The sequence below is a fragment of the Abramis brama genome (assembly GCF_963993115.1).
Source record: "Abramis brama genome assembly, chromosome: 12".
In the NCBI taxonomy this organism is placed as follows: domain Eukaryota; kingdom Metazoa; phylum Chordata; class Actinopteri; order Cypriniformes; family Leuciscidae; genus Abramis; species Abramis brama.
Genome location: NC_139974.1, coordinates 33,864,045 through 33,889,037, shown reverse-complemented (window position 1 = coordinate 33,889,037; position 24,993 = coordinate 33,864,045). Strand labels below are relative to the sequence as shown.

General features: G+C 41.7%; 1 protein-coding gene across 1 annotated transcript in view; it reads left to right on the top strand.

Moving 5' to 3' along the window:
- The window catches only part of csmd2 (CUB and Sushi multiple domains 2), a 313,713-nt gene that overhangs the window by 137,467 nt on the left and 151,253 nt on the right, over positions 1-24,993 (top strand). Inside the window, exon 6 of the mRNA XM_084130492.1 lies at positions 21,518-21,630. Coding sequence (XP_083986618.1) covers positions 21,518-21,630 — 113 coding nt within the window. The remainder of the gene's footprint in view (positions 1-21,517; positions 21,631-24,993) is intronic.

The window sequence follows — 24,993 nt, the reverse complement described above, 5'->3', positions numbered from 1 at the left end:
TGCACACTGCACTGTCAGTGGCCCCTTTATTACACACAAACTCGGGTAGCAATAGGTAAATGGATGTCACTGTGTTTCAGAGAGGACTCAGCTAGTGTTTTCCACCCCACTGCTATTGCTGCCTTCATCTCTGAGACTATTTTTGGCAAAAGAGGTACTTACTATTAAATCTACAGCCATTGTGCAGTTCATTACACCTTCAAGTTACATAGTAAAAGTAGCTTGTTATCTTTTTATATTTATTATACTTCTTTTTTTCTGCCGCCTGAAAATTATTGCCTGGAAATGGCATTTTCAGTTTTTGTCGGAAAGAGAAATAAGGCCACAAATATATGCCACCCTGTCCCTCAGTGTTCAGCTGTCAGGTTTCACTCTTGCACAGCATTTTTTGTAACTTTGCGTGAGGCACCGCTTCCGAAGATACACAACTTTGAAGCGACTCTGGCCGAGCAGGTAAGTCTGTACCGGCACCCGGTTTGCGGAAGCGGACACTTCACTCATGTACTGTTCACCATCACCGGAAAAATATGCTCAAATAATGTGCTGGCATGACTAGTCTGTAGTAGACTTGTTTCTGTTTGCAATAGCCCTACTGTGATGTAACATGGTGTGGTATAGCCGTGCTGGGCAACGCTGGTAAAGTGACACTATCCTCTCGTTCACTGATCTGCTTCCCACTATCTGCTCACATGCTCTGATATGAATAGCTTTGTAGGACTATAGCCTACTTTTTTCTTTATTTTATGATTGGTCAAAAAATTATCTGTTAAATCTGATTCTGTTGCATAGAACTGAATGTAATATAATATATTGATATTTAGTAGTATTTTGATATATTTTCTGTCCAATGTTGGTGCGTTACTTTAAATACAAGTGGATATTTTAATTTATTGGCTTGTATTTTTTAATTTCAGATTCAACAAAATTACTAAATTTAAAAAAGTATAATATTAATATAGTTATTCATAAATATGTTAAAAAAAAGAAATTTATATTTATAAAAAAAGAAGAAAAAAAAGTAATTTTCAGTTTTGGTTTTCGGCCAAGTGCATCCACAATTTTCGGTTTCGGCCCAGAATTTTCATTAGGGTGCATCCCTAAATCTAGCCCATTTTCAAGAGTGTTATCCTACTGGAAGTAGCTATCAGAAGATGAGTACAGCAATAATACTCAGGTAGGCTGTGGCGTTTAGACGATGCTCACTTGGTCCTAAGGGGCCCAAAGTGTGCCAAGAAAATATGTGCCACACTATCACACCACCAGCAGCAGCCTGGACCATTGATACAAGGCAGGATGGATCCATGTTTCAATGTTGTTTACGACCCAACCATCTGAATGTTGCAGCAGAAATCAAGACTCATCAGACCAGGCAACGTTTTTTCAATCTTGTATTGTCCAATTTTGGTGAGCCTGTGTGAATTGTAGCCTCAGTTTGCTGTTGTTAGCTGACAGGAGTGGCACCTGGTGTGTCTTCTGCTGCTGTAGCCCATTTGCTTCAAGGTTTGATGTGTTGTGTGTTCAGAGATGCTCTTCTGCAGACCTCGGTTGTAACGAGTGGTTATTTAAGTTACTGTTGCCTTTCTATCAACTTGAATTAGTCTTGCCATTCTTCTCTGGCATCAACAAGGCATTTTAACCCACATAACTGATGCTCACTGTATATTTTCTCTCTTTCGGACCATTCTCTGTAAACCCTGGAAATGGTTGTTTGTGAAAATCTCAGTAGATCAGCAGTTTCTGAAATACTCAGACCAGCCCGTCTGGCACCAACAATCACGCCACATTTAAAGTCACTTAAATCACCTTTCTTCCCCATGCTGATGCTCAGTAGTGTTGTTTTTGGCGGCCTGTTTTAATTTTAGTTTTAGTCTAGTCTTTGTGTCAGGCTGTCATTTTAGTTTTTATTAGTTTTAGTCACATTCATACTCTTTTTAGTCTAGTCAAGTTTTAGTCGACGAAAACTGATGACATTTTAGTCTAGTTTTAGTCAACGAAAACTGATGACATTTTAGTCTAGTTTTAGTCGACGAAAACTGATGACATTTTAGTCTAGTTTTAGTCAATGAAAATTGTATTTTAGTCTCTTTTTAGTAATGCGATTCTATTTAACCCAGTCAATATAGAATTTCAAACAAGGCTATCTTATTATAGGCTATTTAGTAGGCCTATATTTAGGGCTGTGACGGTGGCAGGTTTTTTTACCACCGCGGTAATGGACCAACTACTGGCGGTGGTTGGGGGGTTATTAAAAAAAAAAAACTCGTTTTATATTTCCACACAAAGACGTGTGATACACTCTGCGCTTTGAGAGGGATGTGGGACAAGAGCAGGAAAACACGAAGATATCGATCTCTTTATGATATCTTCGTGTTTTCTACTTGATGTAAATTGGTTTGAAGAGCGAATTTTATCCTCCACAAGGGCGAGATATTTAGGCTGTGTTTGAGATTGCGCTGCCAGAGAAAGTGAAACTAAAAATCACCCACACGTGTCAAACGCGCTTTACAACTAAACTCGCGCCCAATGTCTAATATAACAAGCACAAACTGTGTTAAAAAGAATTTGACATGCAAGTACAAATGTAGGCTATCTGTCCTACAGCGTTTTTCTACTTTACCACAGTAAAGAATACGAATATAATAGGCCTAATTAAAAGCGAACCAAGAAACGTTTATAATACCTTTAGAAAATGGGTGAGACGTGACGTGAGTGAAGATTTGGGAAAAGAAACAAGAGATTCCATGCAGGGATGAGTCACGATTTTTGGATATTCGATTAGTTTATTTAATTATAAAATATCGAATAGGTTGTTGTCACGTTACAATAAAGAAACTAATGGAGAACTCAAATGCAAGGAGAAATAATATTTATTTATAAAAGAAAAGACAAAGCACAAAACAAAACCCACGAGGGGGAAAACATTACAGAATACAAAACAAGAACTTCAAAAAGGAACATACCAAGCGGGTTACAGGAGAACAGGAACACATGACAAGACAACGATCCGACAAAGACTGCAAACACAAAAGGAGCTTATAAAAGGGACAAATCAGGCAAATAATGAGGGAACAACAGGTGGGACAAATGAAACCAATAATCAGATAACAAGGGGGAGGGATCAGACAATAACACGAGCACATGGCCCAAAATAACAAAACACCCATGTGCAGCACAAGACAGGACAGGCATGTGACATTACCCCCTCCCTACGGAGCGGCTACCAGACGCTCCATAAGACCCGGACGGGACGGGAGGGACAGACCAGGGCGGGACGGGAGGGACAGACCAGGGCGGGACGGGAGGGACAGACCAGGGCGGGACGGGAGGGACAGACCAGGGCGGGACGGGAGGGACAGACCAGGGCGGAGACTTTCCCTCGGGCGGCCAGGGCGGAGACTTTCCCTCGGGCGGCCAGGGCGGAGACTTTCCCTCGGGCGGCCAGGGCGGAATCAACAGTTCATCGGGCGGCCAGGGCGGAGACTTTCCCTCGGGCGGCCAGGGCGGAATCAACAGTTCATCGGGCGGCCAGGGCGGAGACGCCCCCTCGGGCGGCCACGGCGGAGACGACAGTCCATCGGGCGGCCACGGCGGAGACGACAGTCCATCGGGCGGCCAGGGCGGAGGCGACCCCTCGGGCGGCCAGGGCGGAGACGACAGTCCATCGGGCGGCCAGGGCGGAGACGACAGTCCATCGGGCGGCCAGGGCGGAGACGACCCCTCGGGCGGCCAGGGCACTGGAACAGACACCGGCTCAGGCACAGGAACAGACACCACCGGCTCAGGCACTGGAACAGACACCACCGGCTCAGGAACAGGCACCACCGGCTCGGGCTCAGGAACAGGCACCACCGGCTCGGGCACTGGAACTGGCACCACCGGCTCGGGCACTGGAACTGGCACCACCGGCTCGGGCACTGGAACAGACACCACCGGCTCGGGCACTGGAACAGACACCACCGGCTCAGGAACAAGCACCACCGGCTCGGGCTCAGGGACAGGCACCACCGGCTCGGGCACTGGAACTGGCACCACCGGCTCGGGCACTGGAACTGGCACCACCGGCTCGGGCACTGGAACAGACACCACCGGCTCGGGCACTGGAACAGACACCACCGGCTCGGGCTCAGGAACTGGCACCACCGGCTCGGGCACTGGAACTGGCACCACCGGCTCGGGCACTGGAACTGGCACCACCGGCTCGGGCACTGGAACTGGCACCACCGGCTCGGGCACTGGAACTGGCACCACCGGCTCAGGAACAGGCACCACCGGCTCAGGAACAGGCACCACCGGCTCGGGCACTGGAACTGGCACCACCGGCTCGGGCACTGGAACTGGCACCTCCGGCTCGGGAACAGACACTGGCTCCGGCTCGGGAACAGACACTGGCTCCGGCTCGGGAACAGACACTGGCTCCGGCTCGGGAACAGACACTGGCTCCGGCTCGGGAACAGACACTGGCTCCGGCTCGGGAACAGACACTGGCTCCGGCTCGGGAACAGACACTGGCTCCGGCTCGGGAACAGACACTGGCTCCGGCTCGGGAACAGACACTGGCTCCGGCTCGGGAACAGACACTGGCTCCGGCTCAGGAACAGACACTGGCTCCGGCTCAGGAACAGACACTGGCTCCGGCTCAGGAACAGACACTGGCTCCGGCTCAGGAACAGACACTGGCTCCGGCTCAGGAACAGACACTGGCTCCGGCTCAGGAACAGACACTGGCTCCGGCTCAGGAACAGACACTGGCTCCGGCCCAGGTGTGTGCGTAGCCCACACACACCACATGGCTGTGGCCATAATAGCCAGTGTCGCGGTCACTGAAGGCTCAGGAACAGACGCCACCGGCTCAGGCTCAGGAACAAACACAGGCTCGACGGCGGACATCTTGTCAGGGAACACAGGCTCGGCAGGCATGACGTGAACCGTCTCTGGCTGGGCAGATGCGACAAATACCGTCTCCGGCTGGGCAGACGCGACGTGAACCGTCTCTGACTGGGCAGACGTGACGTGAACCGTCTCTGACTGGGCAGACGTGACGTGAACCGTCTCTGACTGGGCAGACGTGACGTGAACCGTCTCTGACTGGGCAGACGTGACGTGAACAGTCTCTGGCTGGGCAGACGTGACGTGAACCGTCTCTGACTGGGCAGACGTGACGTGAACCGTCTCTGACTGGGCAGACGTGACGTGAACCGTCTCTGACTGGGCAGACGTGACGTGAACAGTCTCTGGCTGGGCAGACGTGACATATCGCTGGAATGCTACAGGCAGAACAGGACGCCTGGGCTGTGCGTCAGTGATTGCAGTCTCCTCCGGGATTGTCTTAGTGTTAAGAATCACTGGACCGTCAGTTGAAGAGGCCCCTTTCTTCCTCCTCCGTCTCCGGACCACCGGAGTCGAGACCACCGAAACTGGGACCACTGGACACGGGACCACCGGAACTGTGACGCTCTTCCTGGCCTCTCGCTCCTGCAAGCGAGCGAGACCCTCCACCATCTCCCCAAAAGTACCGTGATCATACGCCCTCCGAAGTATCCAGTCCATGGGTTCGTCGAGGGCGCAAAAGAAAATGTCCTTTAGAGACTCATCATTGAATCGTAATCCCTCTGCCACTCCAAGGAATTTGGCCGCAAACTTCCTTAAGTCCGCGCCTTGTTGGTGGAGAGAATTTAGGACCCGAACACGGCTAATGTGTTCGTATAGGGGGCACGACACAAAGGGGGTTGGTGGATGGTGGGGAAGTCCTTGCTGAGTTCTCAACATGGTCGGATCGTTCTGTCACGTTACAATAAAGAAACTAATGGAGAACTCAAATGCAAGGAGAAATAATATTTATTTATAAAAGAAAAGACAAAGCACAAAACAAAACCCACGAGGGGGAAAACATTACAGAATACAAAACAAGAACTTCAAAAAGGAACATACCAAGCGGGTTACAGGAGAACAGGAACACATGACAAGACAACGATCCGACAAAGACTGCAAACACAAAAGGAGCTTATAAAAGGGACAAATCAGGCAAATAATGAGGGAACAACAGGTGGGACAAATGAAACCAATAATCAGATAACAAGGGGGAGGGATCAGACAATAACACGAGCACATGGCCCAAAATAACAAAACACCCATGTGCAGCACAAGACAGGACAGGCATGTGACAGTTGTGCGATTATATCTACTCTAAAATAAAATCTCCATGTTCTGGCGCTGATGCGGTGACGTGTTCATGTAACAAGAGACGCTGCCAATAACGCACATAACAGCTGTCACAAAGAACCAGCAAAAGTAATGATTATGAATGTGTCAAATATATCAATGAGACATTTTAATAGAATAACTAATGGAGTAATATATGGTTAAATTCGCTGATAATCGGGTGACCAGATCGCAATCCAGAATTTAAAGCCGACAAAGCTATGGGTTCACGCACAACTCTCTCATTCGTCGTGACGTTACATTTCGTCTCGTCTCGTTTTGGTCAACGAAAATGAAGAGACATTTTAGCATAGTTTTTATTTTTTAAACCACATTTAGTCTCGTTTTTATTCGTCAACGATATTGCATTATACATGCATTTTAGTCATCGTCACATGACCATGCATTTACGTCTAGTCTCGTCTCGTTTTCGTCAGGTGATAACGGTTCGTTGACGACAATATTTCATCATAATTTTCGTTGACGAAAGCAACACTAATGCTCAGTTTGAACTTCGGCAAATCATCTGCTACATGCATTGAGTTGCTGCCATGTGATTGGCTGATTAGATACTTGCGTTTACGCACAGTTGAACAGGTGTACCTAATAATGTGGCCGGTGAGTGTAAATATGGAATATTTCAGGGGAAAAGTATAATTGTATAATGAAATATTGTCTGTGAACTACTTAATCAATAAAATAGCTTCGCTACTTGAAGTGGTGACGCTACCACACTACTGAGATATGTCCAGCTATGGGGAAGGAAATAGGCTAATCACTCTTATTTGTGGTAGGGAGGAACCACAGATGGGTTTGCAGTCCGGTCTTTAGTGATAATCCAGAGTAAATGTGTGTTTCTGTCTGTTTGTGTGGGTGTGTATGTGAGAATGTGTTCAAGGGTGTTTACTGCCCTGGCAGATTGGATTTTACCATTAACATGTGCATGAAATATGAACAGCACTGTTACGTAACGGCATACAATCCATTTTTCTCAGCTTGCTATTTCTTATTCAGCCTTGAGTGACTGTGAGCTATTGACTGGAAGCTGTGTGCTGACATTGTCAAATGCTTTGCCATTGGCTTTACAGGTACAATATGTTAAACATGGAGAATGTGCATCAGTGGTGTGGCCATTACTGGACAATGGTGTGGCCTTGAAAGAAAGGCTAATACACATCTGCCAAGCTAATCTACTAGCTAGAGTCTTCATTTGTTCAGATAATTCTCCATTCATCAGATGGCTTGATGAGTCTTCAGTAAATCCACACAAAATTCTTGTTCTGAACTAGAGTACTGTTGTGGGTTTGATGTGGCATTTGTAGCATTGTGGTCTGATTATTACTGTGAATGTAGTTAAGGCCCATTCAAACTAAGGATGATAACTGTGACGATAATGGTAAAATCTTTAAAAAATTGTTGCAGAGTTCGAGCCACAACTATAACGATAACGACACAGTGGAACAATATTGTTGGAATCACTTTCAAGACATTATTTTCCAAATAATAAGAATCCATCCTGCTTTAAAGAGCGCTTTTTAATATCATGATAGGTCTTTTTACAGTTATCGTTCTTGCTGTGGATGGGACTTAACACTTGGTTTCTTCATGTGCTATGATCAGTTTACTTTTATATAATAAGAAAATATAACACAAATAAATGTGTATCCGCAAAACATTATATACATCCAATTCTTTAAATCCATACTCTTCCAACGGTTCACTTCCATGATAATATTGGGCCGATTTGCTGCCCAAACATATGTATGCTGATTTAATTCCATGTGGAATGAAAATGCTGTCTCAAATGCATCTTGGAAGACATTTATGCTTGTTTTCATGATCTGATAACAATTGAATCGGTAAAAATGCATGAAGTGGCTAAATGTAAATTCCTCTCTTTGTGTCCCGTCTTTACATAACACAACCATTCAGAGCTAGTGTTGAGAACATGTGTACTTTTTATGAGAATTTTGAATTTAGATAAATTTGGCTTTAGGAAAATGTGTTGAGAGTCTTAAGGACAGGAAGATAAGCAATGTTTACTGGACTTAAACATAATCAAATCAAATCAAGTCAAAGTCAAATTTATTTAAGTCTACAAAGTACAATTAAAATCTTGACTTCTTCTCCAGTACAGTAATTTTATTCTCTTCAGGGTGAAACGCTGTCAAAGTTTGTTTATATTTGCCTGCTTGTTAACCTCCAGATCTTGAGTCATTGCAGGCTCTTTCCCTATGAGGTCATTTGGTGATAAAGCGGTTCCTGAAGGCCTCAGTTGAGTCCTATATGAAACTTGTATTTTCTACTTATCCAGCAGCACAGGACGACGCATAGTGGCCCTGAATGTGAATGCTTTAATGCTGTGATCTGTTTAGCATTAAAAACAGTTGATGCCTGTGATCCATTCTGTCACTGCAAATAGAAAAAGGCTCAGTGGGAGAATTAGTTTCAGTCAAAAATAAACACGCAGCACACTCATTTCAAGATTATGAATGGCACAAGTGTCCACAGGCAAAACTCTTGACGGTGAATAGATTGACTCGAGAGCACATGAACATGCAAAATGAATAATATGTTAAAAAAAAGCGATTTGAATCACGTCATCTGTCAGGTGTTTTTGTTTTGTTTGCTTTTGTTGTTTTCTTTTTCTTTTCTTTTTTTTTTTGTGTAGAGCTGCACGATTCTGGATAAATTGAGAATCACAATTTTTCTTTTTTTTAAAGTAGAGAGATCATGATTCTCCCACGATTCAGAATAGACAACTAAACAAAATAGCGTACTTCACTAGAGGTTCTGACAAAATGTTAACTGCAGTTTATTTTTTTATCGGTTTGAATGAATGATTCAATGACTCGCACATAAAGACTTCAATTGTTTAATTACTGGAAGAATCAGTTGTTTTTAACGAATCAATGATTCAATGACAAAAAAAAAAAAAAAAGTCAGTTGTCGCCACCTACTGGTGTAACAATGTAATTAATGCATTCTTTATTTGAAGTGTCAAGTTACTTTCAAAAGGTGATTTAGTCTATTGTGATTTCTACCAGAGACCATATATCTGAACTATAAACATTTATGCCAGTATTTCTGTGATAATTTGAATTATTGTAACATGGAAATAATGATGCTGTGTGGTTGAAAAGAGTTTGTGAAGCTGTGCCATACCTAGACATGACAGCTGCTCTTTCTGGGTTAGCGGCAGCACCAACGCAGATTTGACTGTTCGCTGTGATTGTAATTGTCAAAGGTTTAATAGACACATAGCCGAATCATTGTCATTTAGCAATAAGATCGCATGAGTGTTTGAACCGATATCGTGATCTTTTAACGATTAATTACGCAGCTCTAGTTTAGTCTTGTTTTGTGTTTTGTTTTGATAATTTTGATATTGACTTTTTTTTTTTTTTTTTTCATGCATTAGTTCATTCAGTTGTTGATTAATTTACTCATTTACTCATTGATTCATTGATTTATTTCAAACTTCTTTAGCTTCGTTGCTTGATTCTTCAAATGATACACTGGGCAAAACAAAATGTACCATCACTCCCAAATAGGTTTAATGATACCTGTACATTTTGATTATCCAGTAAAGATCAGCACAGGCAGTTAAGAACAAAATCAGACTTAAAGTATGCCTAAAAGGGGAGTAGGGATATGTTATATACTGATGTCATGGTGACATATTGTACATATGTGAATAAGCTGTGTCATCAATTTTTTAGCAATTTCATATATGTATGTATAAAACAGATTAATATACCCTCACAACACCCACTTACCTACACACAAATGTCCGAACACACTGCCCTATCCAGCCCACACCAATGTGATTCTGTTATCTCTGGTAAAATAGCAATGGATCCTCTTTATGGCCCTCTTTTATGGATCCTCTGGGAAAGCTCAATTACACAGCTGCATCCACGAGTGACCTTGGAAGCTAATTTGTTTTTCTCCTGTTAACTACAAATTTAGGTGAATGGGCGATAACAGTGAGGTAGATAAAGAAATACTTGTTATTATTTATTGTTTCTGTAATTTTCCATTATTATTATTATTTTAACTTGGCTTAGCAAAGGCAAATGCAGAAAGGGAAGGTAATTGTAGCCATTACAATTGTGGAGGAAAAGGCTTATTTTAATAGTGATCTCGGTGAGGGTCTGTGACTCAATATGTCTGCCTCTTTCATGTTCATTTCATTTCCTGCTGATGTCAGGTTTATTTGTGTTAATTTTAGAAATACTGTGTTCAGTGGGTGTTTTTTGCTGCATGCGGTCTCATTTCATTTTCTTGGATGAGAGGAAATATGATTACATTTTAAGTAGTGCAACCATTGTGTTTGCTTTAATCACTATCTTTGATATGTTGTTTAGTTTGCCCAGGATTTGATGTTAACAAAAGCCGTGACCGAGCAATAGCAGAAGTGCGTTTCCGATTATCCTTCGATTATCTCTTAAAAGCAGAGGGCTAGATTACGTTTGTTAAATGCTTGCTCTTGTAGAGCTTATTAATATATTGAGAGAATAGAGGACATAGTCATAAAGATGTGACAGGGTTGTTTTTTAAGTCAAATTTACACCCAAAAAGTGTAAATAACTTTGTTATGTGGAATGCAAATACTACAAACTGGAACTGAATATTTCAAGCTTCAAGATGCAAAGGCATCATAAGTGCTCCTTACAACTTGTGCATATGTTTTGGTTCTTCTGCAGCCAAATTGTTTAAATGATTTAATTTAAGGTTATTATGCAGGCTCATGCGCTCAAGTGATCTTTTGAGTCAGATCTTTTGAAGGAATCTTGAATCTTTTAGAAGCTTGTAAGATCCAGACATTGTAACTGCATGGAAAGGATTTTTATTTTTAGTAGACAAAACCAAAAATCCACATTATCCGTTCTTGAGGCAGTTGGTAGATGTTGGAACTGACAGAGAGAGCTAACATTTCTGTTAATCAGTCAAACAGACACTATTATCAGCCAGAGGTCTCAAAATGGCCAAATATTAGAAGATTAATCAACTTGGCCAATATATAATTTCATCACTTTTTACGGTGTCGCATGTGTGTATGTTTATACCTTTATGCACCATGTTTTAGAAAGAGAACAGGGACAGACAATAACCATAGGATGGAGAAATGATTGAGGAAAAAAAAAAAGAAAAAAGATTGAGGCCAGGCCTGCTCCATCCAGAGGGCAATTTCTTTCAATCAGGGTCTATATTGTATTTTCTGTAAAAAGAAAGTGAGGTGAAAAAAGAAAGAAAATCCTCCTCAAGATTTAACAAGACTGTGCCGTGGAGCCAAAGGGCATCTCATGAATAATGGATGACGGCGCAATGGAAATCAGTTCCTCTCCAAACCTCTCAGACTCCTCCTCCTGCTGCTTTGGGGCCCTGGCCATGTTTCCTCCACCAAACACATGTGCTTTTTTTGTTTTTTTGTTGCCATGACAATGTTTGCACAACTATGTACATAGACATCATCTTACATCAATCACCATATCATTGCTTGCCCTGGAGCTTTCTTTCCTATATACATTTTTTCTTATAATTTTTATTCATGGCTTTTTCATGCCTTTATACAATATGACAGTGGAGAGAGACGAGAGTAGTGGAAAAGAAAGGGGACTTGTGAATGTGAAAGGATGCATGTGACATGACCAGCTTGAGAAGATGGCATACACCACCCAGCCTATAATGCATTTTGTATACTTTTTTTGTTGTTGTTGTTGTTGATCTGGCTATGTGTTTGCTCATTCGTCTGTCCGTTTATTTGTTTATTCATTTATTTATTTATTTTACCAATGATGCCAATTAGTCTTGTCAAAAATCGATATTTCTATAGGCATCGATACTGAAATATCTGAAACGATTCCAATACTTATTTTTTGCAGTACCAATACACTGATACCAGCTGTGTGTTCTTGCTCTCTCTTCTCTCTGATGGCAAATTGACACACACCCGCATCCTCTCATTCACTCGTTTCATTCGCTCCTGAATTTCGGCACCGTGTTGTGGGCATTGCGCATAATTTGAGTCATTCCCGTAGGTTTCACACTCACACCAAAAGCGTGTGGACCACTGATCTGTATAAGTGGTGCGCACATAAAGCTGACTCACAAACAGCTTGCGAGTACCAAATTGAGTTATTTTTTGTGGCTAATTGCACTTTAACTGTCGAATACACACAAAATGATGACATAATATCCATCTTGGTGAGTATTCAGGTAAACAGTCAGTTTTGGAACATAAATAGTTGAGAAAGGAAACACATGTTTTTATGTAACAGTATATTGGATCTGTTGCATTTTGTTTAAAAACTGGGTAAGAACTTGTTTGATTGTGCTATTTGTTTGTTTGTTCACTTATTTAATACTACTACTACTACTACTACTACTACTACTACTACTAATAATAATAATAATAATAATATTTTTTGAAGATTTGCACAAACCGACACTAAACCATTGTGCTATTATTTGAATTATTTGAGGTTTTTGTATTTTATCTTATGATTGATTTGAGATAAAACTGGCCCTAAATAACATATTAACAAACAAATTAAATGTGGTTGGTCGGTTTTGATGTCATTTAAACATTCTCTTCCTGTTTCTGTTGGTGATTTTTGCCCGATTAAGCTGCAAAGTGCCATTTTGAAATCCCTCAGAGATAACTTAAAAATACTTAGTTTTTTCTTCAGCTTTAATTTCCCCCCCTCTTCTTTTGACCTTTAATCATTCCTTAAGGGCCATAAATGTGATTTGGTGATTGGTAAACTCAACAGGAGAGGCATTGGAGACTCTAAGTACAGTCCACAGCCAGCAGGATTAAACCACATGAAGGTCAAAGCTTTTGCCCATGCCTTGGTCTCTTCTTTCCCAACCCCTAATTCCCAGCTCTGGACTCAGTGGTTGGGAGTCTGATTTGTTTTGTCACTTCAGAGGGAGAGCGCACTCTTTACACACCCACCTCTCTCTCTCTCGCTCGCTCTCTTATGATTCACAGTCATTAAAATACTGGAACTTTGGAGCTTTAAAGTCACCCTGACCCATGCTCAGCCACCGGGCATGAGCAGAATATAAAGCAGCGGAGTGATTGATCTGCTTAAGTATCTGCAATTAAGCCGCCACTGTGTGTGAGACAGGCGCTGTGCAACACCACAGATCCCAAAATCAACCTCTACCACTGAAGTCTGCAATCAAACATGAATGGCGAGCGGAGAGATCGAACATAAAGGAAGTTAATCACGTCTCACACCACATTTTTAACCCCTCTGTTTGACCAGCTAGAAGGGAATTACTGTTATTAGGCCATTTGTCAAAATCCAATCTTTTTTTCTTTGGACTTGACTTAGTTTTCCAAACCTCTGACTTTGTTTAAGGAAGGTAAGCTCCAATTGTTTTTTTTTGTTTTTTTTATTTATTTTTTATTACCATGTAATGGCATAGATACTTGGACCAATTAACCTTTGTGGTGATCTTTATTTGGATAGTGATAAACTGAGTGCTGAATCCATATCCGTGAGAAGCCCTTGCACTTGACTTCCCCGCTCCAATGTTATAGAAATTTTCGATTAATCTAGGAAGTTCATTGGATGGGGATCAAGAACTCATTTATAGCTGCACTCTTGTGGCACTTCCGATCAAAATCTAATACTAAGACGAGGGTGAAAGGGGGTATTGAACTTGCAATGATGCCCTTAAAGAATCTTAAATCAATCCGTGTTTGACTTTCAGACCTCTTTGCCAGGTGCAAATTGTTTCTCTTAAAAAGAAAGGAAATAAAAGAGTGGGACGGGGTGATGCAGGGGTTGCCAGGCTCTTTTCAGCTTGCCCTAATAGCATATTTATGAGTGCTCTAATCTATAATGACATTTTCGATACCACCCCTGTTCTGTTTCTTACACGATCCTGATCCATTCCCTCGGATAATCACTATACGTTAATGGGGCTGACTTGAGCCTGAATTGCTTTTTAACTCAAATGGACATCTCAATTGCTGCATTGTGGGATAGACATAAGAAAGAGAATGAGAGTGATTCTTTAAAAAGATTATGGGTGTAGGAAAACAATGGGGGAAGTGCTTTATATGCTTGACTGGCTCCATCATCTTCTTTTCTACTTATGTACTCATGTTCTGTTTATGTAGCTTCACTTCCGATCATTAACCCTCAAAAGCCCAAATATAGAAAAAAAATTGTTTCCACCTTTTACATGTTGTTGTAGGAGGTCTCTAATGATGAAATAAATGGGTTTTTAATTTTTTTACATTTTAGTAAGGAGGGAAATGTTGTAATGCAATTTTTGGCCTGTCGGGTTGCAGAATTTCAGTGATGTTTGTCTGAACAAATGTAGAGAACATCTAAGGGTTCATTTGCAGGGTGTGTACTGCTTATGTAGACCAATAACAGTAGCCTATATAATCACACAATATTAATAATTGGACAAGTCATATTTTTATGGATACTAATTTATTATAAAAGATTGTATTTACAAAACCTGATGAACTACAGTAAATGAAAACTTTGGCATTTACATGATTTAGCTGTTCATAGCCATATTCATTTATGATAGTCCCTTAGGCAGTTCTTGTCCTCCGAGAAACTGAGGCAGACATTTTACTTGCTGCAAAGTGTGTTGGTGTAGCTTTTACCACAGTGTCTGCAGCGTCCTCTATTTTGTTCATATCTTCTGACACACGTTTTCGGAAATAATCCAGGGGAGTTTGACGGGAGACGGCATCATTGGTGATACCTTGACCTGAAAAATCAGTGTTAGGACTGATAAAATCCTTTTTCATGACTTGATTGTGTTGCCGTGTTTTGGATTATGTCCACATAATCATCAGATGGGCGGTCACTGGGTTGTTTATTTTCCTTTTCCAGTTCACAGGCATCTTCACATTCTTCTTCACTTGTATCAGAATCTAGATTACTGTTCCTATTTTGTACGGCATCAATGAGATAATGCCGTACAAACACTGTTGTCCCCCCCAAACACAATGCCAAGGTGCACACAGGCAAGTTTTGCTACCCCTTTCAACCAGTGTTGTAAAATTACAACATTGACATTACAAGCTCAAAATCTAATATGAATTAAGTATTCAACTGTACCTTAATATCTGCATGATCTAGACATATTACTAATCGCATAAAACATATTTTCATAATTTTGATGATTTCAAATCATTTTACTTACTTGAATGTTGATTTATCCAGTGCTGTAAAATATGATGATGTGCTTCAAGTCAAGTTCGCAGGTTGTGTGAGTTCATGGCCAGGTAAATAGGCCTATTCATAAAATCTTCCATCAAATAGCATTGCAAGGCTGAACAATATGACCTATTAGTTGTGTAAATGTGGTCTTAGAGAGAGAGAGAGTAAAACATTTATTTTAGTAGAGCTAAAATTGATGTTGTAATATTCCAACAGCGGGCCTTACAGGGTTAAGTATGTCTGGTAAACGCTATTATACACTTAATCTCATTTTGCAGGTCTGGCTTTAAACTCATGTACATGAGTGCACTTTCAAGTTACTGCTATAGTATTTCCTGTCTGGTAACTATATAGTTCATCCATCATATTGATCTGGGAGATTTCCAGGTCTGTCTTGGAGTTTTCAAGCTCTAGTCAGGCACATGCAAGATCATTAAATCGGTGTGAATATGAAATGCGAATGGGATAAAGGTCACCATGTGCCTCATTTTCAAGAAATGTCCACTGTCAATCAAAATCTTTAATGATTTATTGATGGTGAATGCTTACATGTTAATAAAGTGGTCTTTTGACATTGTAAAAAAAAAAAAAAAAAAAACATTTAATGTGTATGAAAGACTTCCGTCTGACGTCCGACTTACTATTTTTTTTGAAATTTTAAATAATTCGTAGATGGAATAATCTGAGATCAAAAAATATAAAATCACTGTGTTCTACCGACTCTGTAAAAGCTTGAGCTATTTTCTCACAAGAACAGAATGATCCGCATGCCTGTTCTTATATATATGTATATGTGTATATGTATATATGTATATGTCTTCAGATTCTTTAAGTGGACTCCATTTTTAATAACTTTGTGTAGGAGATTAAAATGATTCACAGAGGGCAAAGAACCGAAGACAATGTCTTTTACAGTACAAAATTTTATCTTAGATAAAACTAACAACAACAATGCTTTTAGTTTAAATTCCTTCCTTCCTTCCTCCCTTACTAACTAACAAACAAACAAACAAACAAACAGAAAACTTCATGTCTTAATGTAGCTTTTCTATAACAATACTGAAAAAAAAGAAAAGAAAGTTGAACCAATACTGAACTGCAAATAAATATTTATGTAATTGTCACATTTGCCCTATTATTATTTCATTATTTCCAATGGTGTGGTTGATTTCATCACACTTAACTATGTCAAGATGAGTTTGTTCATTTACTTACAAGGATCAGTTAGTTGATTGTTGTGATTTTTAGATGTCAGCACTTGGCACATTGCTGCAATATTTCATAATAAGAATTGTTTTTCACACCATACTTGCAAGCTTTTTCTCGACATCTGCGGTAGAGCTTTACTTTGTGAGAATTGTGTTTGTTTTAGTATAATCTGGCAAGATTTAAACATTTTGACATGTTTTTTTCTCGGCTTTGGTTTAATTGGACATAATTATTAAAAAGATCCTTTTCCTGTGGTAGAGAAAACCCTCGGCTAAGAATCAGTCGACAGACTCATTTTAAAAGATGTTAATGAAGAGTGTATTCAATATTTGAACAAAGCTTTTACAGCTGTCTTACAAATGATAGTTTCATACAGCGAAAGTGTCAAAGAACTCTAAACAACTATTTTCGTTGTGGAAAATATCTTAAGATCTTGCTCTCAGAAAGTGAAGAGAGTAAATGAGAAAAGTAATGAATTCTAGATAAGTAATAGAAATATGTGAATCCATCCCAATGTGTGAAAACAGAAGCTCGCTGTGACCCATGTCTTTCCACCTGTTCCAGTGCGAGAACTAAAGCTGGCAATAGAGCAATAAAAGATGCAATCTGCACCAAGACTTACTTAATATGTCCGGTGGTTGCCATCGTAAATCAAGTCTAATGTCATGTGACAAGTAGTCAGAATTCAACGCCACTTCCATTATTCTGGCAGGCCTCAAAGGAAAAAGGGGCTAGAGAATGTGGGGATAGTAATAAATAAATAAATAATGTGCTTGAGAGGATGAAAACTAATTTCAGTAAAGGCGGACCTGTTGGTGATTGATTCTGTGGAAGGCATTAATCTTGTTCTCACCATCTTCATGCCCATCAGTTACTGTGAATATGGTTTTACCATTACATGGGGTGTCACAGGTTAACCATGAACTGTTTTAGGGACACAAAGTTTAGTCAGGAATTGTGTTATTCCTTTCACCAGCATATTTTGTGGTTTAGATGTTTATTATTATTAATTGTAGATTTTGTATCACGTTAGGTCTTCATAAAAGGGGTCAAAATGACCTGTGTTAATTTACTTTGGAACTTTAACTCACTAAATTAATATAATATAAATAAAATATAATATAATCAATGCATTGACATTCCCTAATTATTCGTTATAATTATATCAATTTTAGGTTTTGTACAAACCAGTACAAATAAATAAATAAATAAATAAAATAGATGGTTCTCATAATTCAAAAGAAAGCAATGTTTTGACTTTTGCCTGGTCTTTTTTCCCTTAAAAGAAATAGTGTACAAACTTCCCAAAATCCATGGACAGAAAGGTAAAAAAAAAAAAAAAAAAAGGGAAAAATGTGATATACCCTTGCATGTACCCTTTGCATATACCCATGTTTGCAAGGATCATAGCTAAATAATCTTCATTCATTCATTCATTCATTCATTCATTCTAATTGTATAGTGTTGGCTATTCAAGAATAGTAATGATACTACAGTATGTCCTGCTCTTGAAGTTTCAGCATAGTTGAGCTGAACAGGCCTACAAGAACGATTTCGTCAATCCCCAAGATGCCTAACGGAGATGTTCTGTCAGTCTTGTTCCTGCGTCCCATGAGAGCACTGGGCCTGTTTCAGTTAATGAGCCCCAACTGCGCTAATGTGTGTTAAAATAGGACTATGTGATTCCCTGCTGTTTTAACATCACAGCATTATGACAGGCACCGGTGCATCAGTAGCGCTGTGGTACCCTTCATTCTCTATGATTACACCCTTGGGCTTCAAGCTTTGACACTACAACAGGTCCACATGCCTGACATTCGAAGGAATATACTCTCGCTACAACACTGTGAGAGAACTCATTCACTACGATTAGACTCACTGTGTTTCCTTGACCACTATTATTGTTGTGCGGGAGAGTGAAAAACAGGCAAAGTACATACTTGGGCTGTCAGAAGGATGGCATTTTCTAGTGAGATGTACTTGAAAAGAAACACAATGTGGCTCAATTTGGCTCATCAGTGATGAAAAAGCTCTTTTGGCTTTCAGCCTCTTTGCTATTGTGGGTAAATAAAGTGGTTTAGGGTGGAATTACTATAATTATAAAATGTGAATCAGTCAGCAAACTGCAAAGTTAAAACCTCATTTAAATATTGCAGGATACTGTGTACCAGGGCTCCAGACTATCCTTTGAGAACAGTCGCACCAGCGCCACTAAGTTCTACAGATGGTGGCGTCAGCACCTGATTTTGGTAGCACTGGGTGGATTTTAATCATAAAGTTAAATTAAATCATACAATTACTATTGTTTTGCATTAATAAGTGCAGTTACTAATAATATTACATGTTTGTTTATTGGAATTTTAACTTATTTTTTATTTTTATTAACAACAGTAACGTGCAAAAAACAAATTTTTATAAGGAAAATGTAAATATTCTACTTTTATTAAATTTACCATTGTTCTTCTACTATACTATGATACAGATCTGACCGACAGCTTCGTTGATTATAAAAGGTGCGCACTTTACTTGCTTTCTGTGTAATTCAGTCACTATTTGATGAAATGTTTTTGGTTTTCACAAGACTTCCTACTTTTTTCCATATATTAGGGAGTGGAAATGGCTAATAAGTCAACAAGAGCTTCTCTGCCGCCAACTTCTGGTTGTAGTTGCAATTTCATGTATTTTTTTATTTTTTATAAAAGTGTTTGTTTGCCACAAAGTTTTAGTTTTTCTACATCTTTAAACCGTTAGATTTGATACATTAAATCCATGGTGACTGTTGGATATTTGTGGATTTAAAAACCTGCTATAACTTAACTATAACTCGTTTCCACGTCAGCACTGTTTAATCTGATATGGTTTATCTGAATTCTGCGATGAATTTAAATGCTTCTCACTAGATCTCGCTGTGGTGTTATTAATGCAGCGGCGAATCCAAACACGTTCTGACTGGGTCTCCCAGCACTGTGTAGTAATGGTGTCGCGTGATCAACGATCGGCACGTGAGTAAACCTGTTCTGAGCTTGCGCTGTGCTATCTATTATTGCTCCGAGCTGATAAAAGGTCCACACTGCGCAATTCAAACGAATAGCGAGGTTTCTTTCCTTTTTCTATGCAACAGAAATGGCTGCTCTTATCAGTTGGGAAATGTGGTGGTGGCACCAGTGTGACCTCTAACTAAATTTTGTCACACCAGAGGAAAAAAGGTCACAGTCTGGAGCCGTGTTCAGAATTTTAATTTTTTTTAAACATTTTGACCATGTTTTCTAGAGCAATTTTAGTGACTGAATGTTTAGCAAACTACATTTTTTTATGTACGTTAACCTGTTGTCGCAACTGATCCCCACTGGCGTGCCCGACGTCACTTTATTTACTGACAAATGATGTGTCTTTTGAACTGTTTTTAACAATGAGAGCTCTCTGAACTACAATGCATGGGTTACTCCGAGCAGTGGCTCTAGCTTTACTAACAAGACTGGTCATGAAAATGAACCCAAGTGACACATTAAGTGACTGTAATGTGCCACATATGTAACCATCCCAAAATGACTTTTCTAGCATATGTTTCTATGACATTGAGCCATGATGTCTATTAGTTAATGTAGATAATTCAATGGAAACTGTTTTACGTCTAATCACGATCTGCATGTTTCTCTTTGGGTCTCGTTTTCCTTGCCAACTAATACCAGATAATTGTTTTGTGTCTTTCATGGTTTGCAAGTAAAATATATTAAAAGCGAAGAAAATCACTTGTCAAAGGCTCCTCCACAGAATGAGACGTGACTTAGCCATTACGACATAAGCAACAGACCCACATATTGCATGCAGTCATTTAAATGTTAATGATTTCTTTTGCAAAAGAGTTATAGTGTTAGTGACTCAGACCCGTTTTTATCCCCTTCCCTCAGCGCTGGTGGCCTTGGTCGGTCTGAGCAGGAGAAGTTAAAAATACTTCATTGCATCAGATGTGCAATAAATAGGAAACGTGGACTAAGCTCTTGTAAACTATTCATACCTCCTCACTCGACTCTTTCTTCCTCTCTTCCTCTCTAGGTCTGTCTTTCTTTGTGTTTGTAGGGATTGTTGTGCCAAATCTGACATTTGGTAAATACTACAAGGATGAGCTTACGTTTCTCTGTCAGACAACTTTCTGTTTCCTTCTCAGCTTATGCGATTAATGCTCACTAAAATAAAGAAGCTGTCCGACTGTGCCTGTGTTATCTAAATAATTAACACCAATTCTGACAGTCCCAAGACCTGAGCACTGGTACATCTAAGCTTAGGGCAGGCAGGGTGTGTGTGTGTGTGTGTGTGTGTGTGTGTGTGTGTGTGTGTGTGTGTGTGTGTGTGTGTGTGTATGTATGTATGTATGTATGTGTGTATATATATATATATATATATATATATATATAAACTATTATTATCATATAATACTTTTTTATCAGATCATGTGATTGTGAAGATGCTTGTACTTGAAATGTTCTTCTTTAGGTTTAATCTATAGTTCACTCAGGAATGAAATTCTGTCATAATTTACTCGCTCTTGTGATTTCAAATCCATATGACTTCTGAAAAACACAAAAGGAGAAGTTCTGAACGCTGTGATGGTCACTAGATGTGATTTATAATGAATGGGGTCTAAAGCTTTCAAGCTTCGGAAAAGGACCTACAGCTTGGTCTGTTCATCATACTTGGAATATAGCGCATGAGTCACACGGACCAGTTTTATGGTGCTTCTGCATCTTTGTTGAAGCTTGAAAGCTTCACTTCTTTGTAATTGCATGGGAAAGAGAAACCTCTACAATTTAAAATCAAAGCTAAAGTGTTTTATTGTTTCACAGAGAAAGTAATGTAGGAAGTTTACTACACTCGATAAATCCCGTCTTCTCTTCATATTACAGGTTTACTGGTCCAAACCTGCCATCGCCCATCATCAGCAGCAAGAACTGGCTGAGACTCCACTTCACATCCGATGGAAACCACAAACTGAGAGGCTTCAGTGCTCAGTATCAAGGTAAGAGATGGGCTGTCGTGGGACTGGTGCCTTTACTGGTGTAAGTCTATGTAACAAGACAGAGAAACAGCTCAGGGGTCCTAGCTGTCAAAAACATCTGGAAAAAGAGAGAAACAAACTAAAAGAGGAGAGACAGAGAAAGCGAAAGGTTAGATATGCAGGGCTGTTTTCACAACATATTCTACTCATTCTTCTCTTCACAAGTTTGTGTTTCCTCATTTTAATTTCAGATTTATAGTTTTGAATTAATGTACACATTTATTTATATAATATTATATAATTATAAAACATAATACTTTTTTGATACCAATAGTTCTTTCAGCCTTGTTCCCTCATATTCTGTCAAGGCCTTTTTTAAAAGCTTAAAAACGCCTCGGTTACGACTGTAACCTCGGTTCCCTGAAGAGGGAACGAGCGTTGCGTCGAGAATGACGCTATGGGGAACGCTTTGCGTGATGATGTCTTGAAGCACATGTAAAATCAGTCCAATGGTGTGGCGGAACGTCAGAGGCGGGTGACGTCACGTACCAGGAAGCTATAAAAGCCGGCCTGAAACAGAAAACGAAAGCTTCGTATAGTCTGAAGTCGGGCTGACAGGCATGAAGGAGATATGGCAGGGCGACGCAACGCTCGTTCCCTCTTCAGGGAACCGAGGTTACAGTCGTAACCGAGGCGTTCCCTTTCAAGGGAACTCGCGTTGCGTCGAGAATGACGCTATGGGGAACGTCTATACCAACGCCTCCATAGCTACAAGTGTCTGTCCCGTGTGAAATCTGGTGAGCAGCACTAGGAAGACAAAACATGAGACCCTGGAGCAGAGTCTAGATCCAGAGAGTAGAACCTGACGAAAGTGTGCGGTGAGGACCAGCCTGCCGCATCACAGACGTCCTGTAACGAAACTCCTGATATAAGGGCCTTAGAGGCCGCCATACTCCTCGTAGAGTGCGACCGGACAGCCAAAGGAGAAGGCTGCCCAGCCGCCTCATAAGCAAGTGAGATAGCCTCGACCACCCACTTGCTCATTCTTTGCTTAGACACCGGACCTCCCTTGTTAGGGGAGCCAAAGCATACAAATAACTGATCACTTTTACGCCACAGGGCAGCTCTGTGGACATAGGCGTCTAACGCCCGAACTGGGCAAAGCAAATTATTAGCCTCCTGGTCCGCATTCTGAAAAGGAGGAGGACAAAAGGCCTGCAGAACAATAGGTCTGGCCACATTAGTGGGGACCTTGGGGATATAACCCGGTCTGGGATGTAGAAAAGCTTTCACCATACCCGGAGCAAACTCTAAGCATGACGGAGCAACCGACAATGCTTGAAGATCCCCAATTCTCTTGAGAGAAGAGATAGCCAGAAGAAAAAAGAGCTTTCAAAGTTAGAAACATCTCAGGAACCTCCTCAATGGGCTCAAAGGGGGCCAGGGACAGGCCTTGAAGTGCAATGGACAAGTCCCATGGTGGCACCCTAGAGCGAACTGCAGGCCTCAGCCTCCAGGTGCCACGAAGGAAACGAGATACCAGAGGGTCCTTCCCCACAGACATTCCACCCAAAGGAATGTGGTAAGCACCTATGGCCGCCACATAAACCTTTAAAGTGGACGGGGTCAGACCTGCAGTGAACCGGTCCTGCAGGAACTCCAGAACTGTACCAATTGGGCAGTTGACTGGATCCAACCGACGGTCACTACACCAAGAAGTGAAGACTCTCCACTTCAGGGCATAAAGTTTCCTCGTGGAGGGAGCTCTGGACTGTAGAATGGTCTCCACAACCTCAGTTGAGAGACCTGACTCTATGAGCTGGGCCCCCTCAGAAGCCAAGCCCACAGGTTCCACAGTTCTGGGCGGGGGTGAAATATCGAGCCCTCCGCCTGGGACAGAAGGTCCCTCCTGACGGGTAGCTCCAGAGGAGGCCCGTCGAGGAGCGACACAAGATCGGGAAACCATACTCTGCCCGGCCAGCGCGGGGCTATAAGAAGCAGGCAAACCCGGTCCCTGCGAACTCTCTCCAGAACTCCCGGGAGCAGAGCAACTGGGGGAAAAGCGTACAGACGTAGCCTCGGCCACGTCTGCACCATAGCATCCAGTCCCAGAGGAGCTGGATGCGTGAGGGAGAACCAAAGTGGACAGTGAGACGTCTCTCGAGACGCAAACAGATCCACTTGAGCTTGGCCAAACTCCCTCCATATTAGCTCCACCACCTCGGGGTGGAGCCTCCATTCCCCGGGCCTCGGCCCCTGTCTCGACAGAGTGTCTGCTCCTATATTCTGGACCCCGGGGATGTAAGCTGCCCTGAGTGACAGTAACTTCCCCTGGGACCACAAGAGGATATGGCGTGCCAAGTTGGATAACGGGCGCGAGCGCAAACCCCCTTGGTGGTTGATATAGGCGACTACCGACGTGTTGTCCGTGTGTACTAACACATGGTGTCCCCTGAGATCTGTGATAAAGCTCCTCAGAGCCCGGAAGACAGCTAACATCTCTAGGCGATTGATATGCCAGGAACGATGATGGTCTTCCCACAGACCTTGAGATGAGCGACCCTCCAGGATCGCTCCCCAACCCGTGAGGGAAGCATCCGTCGTTAGCAGTTTGCGACGACAAGGAGCTCCCAACACTGGGCCCTGGGACAGGAACCAAGGTTTCTTCCACATAACCAGGGCACGTAAGCATCGCCGCGTGACCCTGATTGTGCGAAATGGGTTGCCCCTCGGGGAAAACCCCCTGGTCCTGAGCCACCACTGCAGGGGCCTCATGTGCAGCAGTCCAAAAGGTATCACGTTGGAAGCTGCTGCCATGAGACCCAACAGTCTCTGGAACTGTTTGACAGTGAGTAGCTGGCCTAGCTTTACACTTTTCACAGCTGCAAGGATGGACTCTATACGTGGCGGTGACAGGCGCGCCTGCGTCCCAAACCACGCCTAAAAAAGTGGTCCTCTGGAGAGGAGAAAGCACACTCTTCTTGGCGTTCAGCCGTAACCCCAGCTCTTTCATGTGGGCGAGAACAACATCTCGATGTTGAACCGCCAACTGATGCGACTGAGCTAAAATCAACCAATCGTCGATGTAGTTCATGATGCGAATACCCTGGAGGCGCAGAGGCGCCAGAGCTGCATCCATGCATTTGGTGAAAGTGCGGGGTGATAAAGCTAGGCCGAATGGAAGAACACGATATTGGTATGCTTTGCCCCCGAAAGCAAACCTCAGGAACTTCCAATGACACGGACGGATGGAAATATGGAAATATGCATCCTTGAGATCTATCGTGACAAACCAGTCCTCGGACCTGATCTGTGGCACGATCTGTCTCAATGTTAACATTTTGAACTTGAGCTGCATGACTGAATCGTTCAGAACTCGAAGAT